This window comes from Sinocyclocheilus anshuiensis, unplaced genomic scaffold, assembly GCF_001515605.1.
Source record: "Sinocyclocheilus anshuiensis isolate Anshui unplaced genomic scaffold, SAMN03320099.WGS_v1.1 scaffold1957, whole genome shotgun sequence".
NCBI classification, from domain to species: Eukaryota; Metazoa; Chordata; class Actinopteri; order Cypriniformes; family Cyprinidae; genus Sinocyclocheilus; species Sinocyclocheilus anshuiensis.
Window position 1 is genome coordinate 852514 of NW_015537935.1, and position 9317 is coordinate 861830.

The 9317-nt window shown below is 36.6% G+C and overlaps 1 protein-coding gene across 1 annotated transcript in view; it reads left to right on the plus strand.

The window, feature by feature from the left end:
* LOC107658639 (ras-related protein Rap-1A) overlaps positions 1 to 9317 on the plus strand; it is a 25770-nt gene that overhangs the window by 6746 nt on the left and 9707 nt on the right. The window contains 2 exon segments of the mRNA XM_074186898.1: positions 6414 to 6482; positions 6588 to 6644. Coding sequence (XP_074042999.1) covers positions 6414 to 6482; positions 6588 to 6644 — 126 coding nt within the window.

The following is a 9317-nucleotide window of genomic DNA, read 5'->3' on the forward strand; positions in this document are numbered from 1 at the left end:
TCTGTTAACATGCTTGGATACAGCACTCTGTGAACAGCCAGCTTCTTTGGCAATGAATGTTTGTGGCTTACCCTCATTGTGAAGGGTGTCAATGATTGTCTTCTGGACAACTGTCAGATCAGCAGTCTTCCCCATGATTGTGTAGCCTAGTGAACCAAACTGAGAGACCATTTTGAAGGCTCAGGAAACCTTTGCAGGTGTTTTGAGTTGATTAGCTGATTGGCATGTCACCATATTCTAATTTATTGAGATAGTGAATTGGTGGGTTTTTGTTAAATGTGAGCCAAAATCATTACAATTAAAAGAACCAAAGACTTAAACTACTTCAGTCTGTGTGCATTGAATTTATTTAATACACGAGTTTCACAATTTGAGTTGAATTACTGAAATAAACGAACTTTTCAAAAAGCTTGGAGTCAGTATTTTTTGGGGGGGGATTATATATTATATTATAGATTATATAAATTAATACTTTTATTTAGCAAGGATAAGAAAAGATCCTTTAAATTTATCAAAAGTGATGATAAAGACATTTATAATGTTACAAAAGATTTCTATTTCAGATAAATGTTGCTTTGAAATCACAGGAATAAATGACATTTTAAAATGTTCAAATAGAAAGTTAATTTAAATAGTAAAAATTTTACTGTTTTTTTACTGTACTTTGGATCAAATAAATGCAGGCTTGGTGAGCAGAAGAGACTTCTTTAAAAAAAAAAAATTTTTTGGTAAAAAAAACTTTTGACTGGTAGTGTATATGTATTTAAAATATAATATATTTAATACACACGTTTTTTTTTTTTTTGCCATATCGCCCAGCCCTACCCCACATCCAAAAACACACTTCTTTGTAGGGATGTATGATATTATCAGACCGATATCCAAATCGGCCGATAATGGCTTTAAATGTACATATCGGCATCGGCCCGATATGAAATATTATGCTGATATGTCTTGCCGATAAGAGGAATGCGTTAACTCACATGTGCTCAGGGTGTGCTAGCGATTAGATCATGTCAGCAGTGTGACTCATTTTTGAAGCAAAGTTTTGCCTGAATGGTGATTAGATTCACTGCTTTGGATCGCTGCATTTAAACTGTGAATGCACGTACAGAATGATGCGTTCGGTGTTATAATTTTTAAACAAATTATGAGCTCTAAAATATTTTCAGAATTCTTTCAGAACTCTTTTGCTTTAGACCATCTACAGATGTTAAATCTTAAAATAAAATGTTAAGGTTACTACTGCATCTTTCTGAAAAAAAAAATGCAGCGATTGATATATAGTTTATTTATAGTTATTTTCAAAGCTTCAATGTACTGTCATTATAAAAGAACTTCATTATTGTTTATTTAATTCTAACAAATAAGTTCTTGTTAAAAACTAACCAAACTTAAAAATAATTTGCTTATAATTTCCACACAGGAAAGACTTGGTGTTGTTTCCAAACAAAAGGAAATATATCGGTATTGGCTATTGGCCAAAAAGAGTTGAAAAATATCGGCATATCGGCAAAAATCCAATATTGTGCATCCCTACTTCTTTGGAGACTTCTCAAGCAAGTCCTGTGCAGTCCTAACGACGACTTCCTTGACCCGAATGAAGCACGTTGATGGGCGGCTCTTGCTCTCGCTCTGTTTGCTGCGTGCGCGCTCTTCCAGGAGAAGTGCCCATACAAGGAATTCTGTCTTTCATGACGTCATGAGGGGCCATGCTTGAAAAAGTATATTTTTTCGAAACTTATATGAATCTGAAAGGAGTGTATTTGGCACAGAAATATTCCATCATATGTCCAAATTGTTCTTTGAAACTTTGGCCATGTTTAGCATGCGAATCCAACTCTTGCTAACATTAGAAACCCCCCCCCCCCCCCACACCACACCACAAATATCACTATTAATAAGGATTGTATGATCTCTGTATAATATCAGTTTTTTAAATGCGAGATATATTCCACTTTAGCACAATCAAATATACTTCAGTATATATTTAGTTGGACTTTAGCACTATACTTCCACACAATGTAAGTGCATTAAGTATAAAATTAGTTGTTCCAATTTAGCAGACTTTAAGTATAAAGCACATATGCAGGGTATTGTTATTAAGCACATAGATATGTAAATGTATTTGTAGTATACTTAGCACAAAATAAATGTATTTCGACTACATTTAATTAAATGTAATTAATAGTTATGTCTAGTGTTGTCAAAAGACCCGGTACTTCGGTACCAAGTCGGTACTAAAAAAATAAAAACGTTAAGGTACCAGGTTTTTTTAAGTACCCGGTCAACCCGGTTCTTGATGCGCTATTCGAAAGGTGCGCAGATAAGCTCTCTTCATAAAAGCACTGAGACGTGGCTACCTCAAAATGAGGAAACACACCAAACTAACAAAACACTTTAAAGACACCCAGATCAAATTAAAGAGTTCAAGCAAGTAAGTTTCATTTTAATTTTTAATATTTAGATCTTCTCAGTGTTTCCCATACATTGATTTATTTGTGGCGGCCCCCCACAATATCAAAACTGACCGCCACAAATAGATTTTCCAAAAGGCTTTGACTTCGTTGAATAAACATGAGCACTGCACGTGTCAAAGTCGAAACGGGTGTTTTTATATCACTGTATTTCTGAAGGCAACCGACTGTCTTCAGAAAATTATGGATGTCATTTTCATTTCATCTTGCCTGTAATGCCTGAGCAGCGTTTGTGAACAGCACTTATTAGATTACAGCCGTTACCGGGGAAACCGCTATCTCTCCTGCTCTACAAGCGCCTCCTGCTGGCAGAGAATGAATTTGCATATAAATGCCACCACAAATAAGAGAGCAAGTCTGTGGGAAACACCGCTTCTCTTATGAATATTATTCAATATTTTAATTTGAATGTCGTATTGAAATGAACGCTGCTATTAGAGTAGTTCATCGTTAGCATAAGCGCGGCTAACGCTAGTATAATGAGCATTAGAATGAAGTTTCTTTATTAACTATTTAATGCTCCTATAACTTTTATTAGGGTAAAAACAAAAAAGGAGGACATGATGATATTTACTATTTTTACTAGAGCCCGACCGATATGGGTTTTTTGGGGCCGATACCGAAAAAAAATAATCAATTACAAAACAACAATTTAAAAATATTTAACAATGAACATTTTTAACATTCTAGCAGACACTATACCAACAAAGCACAATTTAACTTAAAATTAATGTTACATACATGCCTGATTCAAGAAGGGGCTCTGATGGCCAAAAATTATTATTATTGATTTTTTTTCTTTGAAAAGCAAGACAAAACAGTAAAAATCACATTTTGGCTTTTTAATTTAAGCAATGGTGAAGAAAAAAAAAATTGTCAAAATACATGGGGGAAAAAACTCTGTGTTCAGTATTCGGCCTTCGGCCCTGTTTAATTTTGTTCGGTTTCGGCTTCGGCCAAGAATTTTCATTTCGGTGCATCCCTACCGAGAACCGTGGATTTTCACTTGTATTTGTATGGAATACTGAAATTTTGGTACCGTGACAACACTAGTTATGTCGTTTTGCGCACTAAACTGTTTCCTTGATCTTAATTAAATTATGTCATTACGTTGCTGTCTTGATGCCAGCAAATCACTGCATTGCTGATCATGGCTTCGAGTATCGATATATCTGCCCTTTCCACAGAACATGACAACACAAAGTAATCTCAGACAACTTGATCCAGATATTTTAATCAAATCTGCTAACTTGTTTGAAGAACCAAATTAGCCAGAGATCAGTTATCAGGAATTAAAGGTTGCACTAAGCAATATTTGAAAAAAGTTTTTGACCACAGTGTCAGACCAAGTCTCAAAACACACTTGCTGCCAATCAGCATTAAGAGGCGTGTCTAGTAATGATAGGGAGAAGAGAGCGCTCAGTGAGTGCACAGGACGGATATTAGATCAGATCGACTATAGATAGCGAAAGATGGCAGATAAAAAAAAAAAAGAGGAAAAATTCTGAGAAACAAAACATTAAAAAGAGGCGTTACGATCATGCAAGAGGTAGGACCCACGCGGGTGACGGGGCCTAAAATTAACACTCGCCAAGCGCCAAATGCGAGTAAAAATCAGCGTTGGCGAGTATATGTAACTGTCAGTCGCCAGTTGGCGGGTAAAACTTTTACGCAATATAACAATGCAATGTAGTGAGAACAACAGCCCGTTTTTAAAGAGATTCGCGGTTTCTGACGTAAGCGAATAAAATCATCTTTTCCGAAGACAAGATCATCGTGATTGGTTAGCTGTTCTGTCATAACATAAGCAACAAGAGCGAATCAAATAATAGGATACAAATGGGCTGATAAGGTCAGAGACTCAGAGAGTCAGAGTAGAGTGATGGCCAGCTTGCCCCTAGATACGGTTCTAATAACTTTTACCTGAGAAGATATTGCTGCTTCATTTCGGAAGATTAACTTTTACCTTCTTTATTCTACATAACCCGAGAATGTGGCGACGCGACACATACCTGGGGTTACGCCGCCGAAACGGTGCAGTGAAGTAGGCTATAGTTTAAAAGGTTGCTCGTTCGGCTGTACACCGACGCTGAGCCGCTTTAGACAGCGCACCAGTAGCGCTTCAACGGACACACAATTATGTCAAAATACGCGGTTTTGGCGAGTAACCTCGTAAACGTAGTCTTAAATTAGTCTTAATGACCGTAAAGAGTTTGGAGAAGATATGTGTCAGATCCGCGTCATGTGCATCAGGTTTTAAAGAGGCAGCACTGCTTTTAAAGTAAAACCTGCTGAAGTCTGTCACTGATGTAAATCAAAGAACAAAAGAAAAAGAGAAATCACTCAACTGCTCTGGTCGCTGATTAACTTGTGTAGCTTGAATAAAGATTAATCTGTATAGTTTATGCATATACAACTTATAGTTTATGTGAAGATTGTTTTAAAATCACTTAATATTTCAGAGCCTATTAAATGTTAAAAATAATGGCTTTCAATTATACTGTAATGTTGAATGGCTATAATTAATAGGTAAAATTGAGGGAAAATGTATTTAATAGAGACACCAGTAGCAGTATTGGTATCAATACTTCATTAATAATATACTACTTAGTAAAAAGATGCCATTTAAACATATTTAAAATATACTATCTTTATGTTGTTTCTACATTAATTTGGAGGTTCAATGTGAAATTGTGACTATATGCGATTAATCATGATTAATTACAGGAAAATGTGTGATTAATTATTTTTTTTAATCGATTGACAGACAGCACTAATGTTTTTCAGTTTGATAATTCGACCCTCAAATTAAGCTAATTATATAGCCCTGCTCTAATCTGTTAACATGGATGCAGAAAAAAATACGCACCACATACGCACTGCAAACTGAGTATGTGTAAAACAGGTGTAGCACGATGGCCTGCTCCGTTTGCCGAAAACATGCAAAGAACAAGAATCTCAAAATGTATATAAAAAAATATATAAATCAATAAATCTGTTTGTTGTTTTTTTCTTGTAAGTAAAGTAAAGGACACATTAAAAACATTGTAAATATGTTTAGTCATTGTAGTAGTATTTTCAACCGGCTCGCAGTTAATCGTTACATCCCTACTGCCTGTTTTTGCAAATAAGAGTTTCATGGCTGGTAAAAAAAAAATTTTGGCCGGTAAATTTTATCACGTCACCGGCCATTGGCAGGTGTGGCAAAAAGTTAGTTTTAGGCCCTGCGCGTAAATATTGAAGTGTTGAACGTCGTCTTCCACATGAAACTGAGCACTACTACCATTAAACACACACTACTACCAAACACATTCGACCTGATTTACCATAGTAGCACACATCGCTTTCACTTATTGATGATATCATACCCTCGGCCGGCAGGCACTGCAGATTCCACCAACGCCGCTGCCAGTGTTGTGTACGTATGTGTGGGGCGGAGTTATCAAAATAGGGGCGAGGGCCTGTTGGGGTATGGGCGTGTTTGTTTTGGTGCTTTCAAATATCAGCATCATTTGGCAAAATTTGCTTAGTGCACCTTTAAAAGATCTGGCAACTGTTGCATCATCTCAGATGTATGAAGCGAGGTACAAAGAACGGACTCCAGGACATACAGGTCTTCTATTGGTCAAACATCTTCATGTGATATAAATTTGCAGATCAAAGTTCACCAAACATTAGTACGCATCAAAATAAAGAACGGTTTCATATTTACTTGTGTTTCTGGTCTCCCACATTTGCATATGTATGAATGGAAGTCAGAGGGACAGAAAGTGTACTGTGACCACCCCTTCAATCCTGTACTGCTTTGAGAATATATGGCAGTTGTTTTTTGTTTAGTTAATTTTTTTTTTTTTTTTGTGACTGTTGACATTGACTTTTTTACAGGTGTGCGTGAAACATTCTCTGGCTCTAATTTAATATCTGTGTCTCTTGCAGACAGTCCAGTTTGTCCAGGGAATTTTTGTGGAGAAATATGACCCCACAATAGAAGACTCCTATAGGAAGGTAGCAATTCTATGCTCAGTAGCTTTTCCTGTCTTTTGTTTAATATCCCAGTGGACGATGGAAGCTTATTTCCGTTTAATTTCTTCTCCTCTTCTCCTCATGCAGCAAGTGGAAGTGGACGGCCAGCAGTGCATGTTGGAGATCCTGGACACAGCAGGAACAGTAAGTCCTTTTGGCCTCCGTTTCCACACTTCAGCCAGCAACAGCTGGCAACGTACAGTTTAGGGCTGTGTATCACCAGCAAAGTCACGATACGATACGTATCACGATACAGAGGCCACGATACGATGACTTGACATGACTGCACTGAATTTCACCTCAGCAGAGTTTAGAAAAACAGCTGTTTATTAAACACTATAGTGCCATTTCTAACTATTGGCAGAGCAGGCAGCAGTGGAGAGAGAGCGCGCGTGCACATGGTTGCCAGGTTGACAAAGATAAGTAACACGTTTAGCAGATATTTCCGTATTGCGCAAGTGCGAAACTCTGTTTTGGGGATTACATCTCTTATATCAGGCAACCCAGTTGTGTTCCTCTGCGGCCAGATTATTAACTAGTACAGTTACCACATTAGTGGACAAAAAAAGATTTCACAGCTCTGTAACCGATTTGGATAGACCCAAATAACTTCTAATTGAAAAACCTGACGTGCATAAATTAATTTTTAATAAACAACAACCTGACCTGAAACGAGACAGGCCCAATCAAATTAGACCTGACCCAAGTCTGACCTGACCTGTTGGCAATTTTCTTAAAAAAATCAACTGGACCCGAATACAAAAGGTGGCGACATATGCACAGCTTGCAGCCCTGCATGCCAGTGGTGAGTGGTGACAGCTGGGTATGATACAAACCTACCTTATTTGTTGATTAAATCAGTTCTCTGATCCTTCTTCATAACAATTATGTTAGCTATATATTTTTAACCCATGTTGCCAGATAATGTCAACTTTATTTTTGTATGTCAAAAATGTGGGAGAATTGCCTGTTTTCTGTGGAATTTCAAATTGTTTTGTTTGAGGGGAAAAAACGAAAATATACAGTTATGCTTTAATGTTAATTAATTTTAGAATCAACTGCATTTAGATGTGTTTTTTATTATCTGGCAGTAGATTTCTGCAGGCAAATCCGAGTAGATTAACTGCTTATGTTGCACTTCAAATGACAAGGAATTTATATTTATGTTAATATTAGCAAGTAAATCCCTGCCTTCATTCTCTCGAATGGCTCGGCCATTGCAGAGTGCAGTTTATAAGGTTCGCATACTGCTGCTGCTCACGCCAGAATCCAATGTGGTTTGGTCATTTACAAACATAAGCATGGATTGACTGAAGAGGAGATAACACATCGAATTATTGATATGTACTTGTTATAAATAATAAAATATTGTTTTAACGGCCAAAACAAAAAATATGAAGTTGGCATATTTATTTAACATTCGGTAAAAGAACATCCATTTAAAATCACCCAAGAGTCAGAGACCCAAAACTACTAATATCATACCTGGCTCGTGCCCAAAGTTGAGAATCAGAATCCTCTCGGATTAGACCATGTGTTTCAAGGTCCAAGTGGACCCCTGAAGACCTCTAGCTCTCAATTTAGACTGCAGAGGTCTTGAAAGGCACTTCTCTCAAACCCATAGCATAATAGCATGATGTGATGTTTAATAATGTGCATTAATATTTGCTGAGAAAAGCCCTCAAGTAATGCAAGACATTACATTATTGTGGTACAATCATTGGATGAACAGTATATTGAATTTAAAATAATATATTTTTAAAGGGGTCATGCACTGAGAAATCAAAATTCCCTTGATCTTTTGACATATAAAAGGTCATAGTACTATAAAACATCCTGTAAGTTTCAGAACTCAAAACTTTTTCTAAAACTTTTGTCTAAAAACAGCTTATATTGAAGCCAATCTGCCAAAACGACAGCTTGTGGAATGTGCCACTTTATGATGTAATAGTGTGGCTAAGCACTGTCTCCGCAGAAGATGATCAACGCCTGCTTGTCGCTGCTCATTTAGCCCCGCTCACCAATTTGCACATGTAGTGTAAATAACGAGAGAGGCAAATGCAGGACTACGCAGAAACCAAACGATAAAGATGACTCAGAAGACAACAAGATGCTGAACAGTGCCAAGTTGTGGAAAAACACAGTCTTTGCTAAGAGTGCTCTGATCAGGATTTTTGGAGCCGACCATTGGTCGTCGATCACAGAAAGCAGTATCTGCAGATACGATCACTCATACAGATCTTTTTGAAGCCTTTTTATCATGTAGAATTATTTATAGTGATGCTCCAATTAGGATTTTTCTAATTCATTCCATTCATTCAGGGCCTGAAATTCATTTATGAAAATGGGGGGAATTCCCCTCTTAGGTGACTCTTGTTCCAACTAATGGATTTGATGGCCTGGAACCAATTTATACTGTTTTTATTTTATTTTTTTCAAATCCACAGCTATCATGGCACACGCTAAACGTAACTTATTAGTATGTATAATGAACAAGTAAGATGTTACTTGTCACTGGCATTACATTTACATTTACATTTAGTCATTTAGCAGATGCTTTTATCCAAAGTGACTTACAAATGAGAACAATGGAAGCAATCAAAATCAACAAAAGGGCAATGATATACAAGTGCAAGTGCTATAACAAGTCTCAGTTAGCTTAGGTTTTTTTTAAATAATATAATAAATAAAAAGAAAACGGATAGAATAGAAAAAGAATAGAGCAAGCTAGTGTTGGATGTCTTTTTTTGCTTTTGTTAATTGTATAATAAATGAAAAGAAAACAGATAGAATACAAAAAGATTAGAAAGCAAGTGT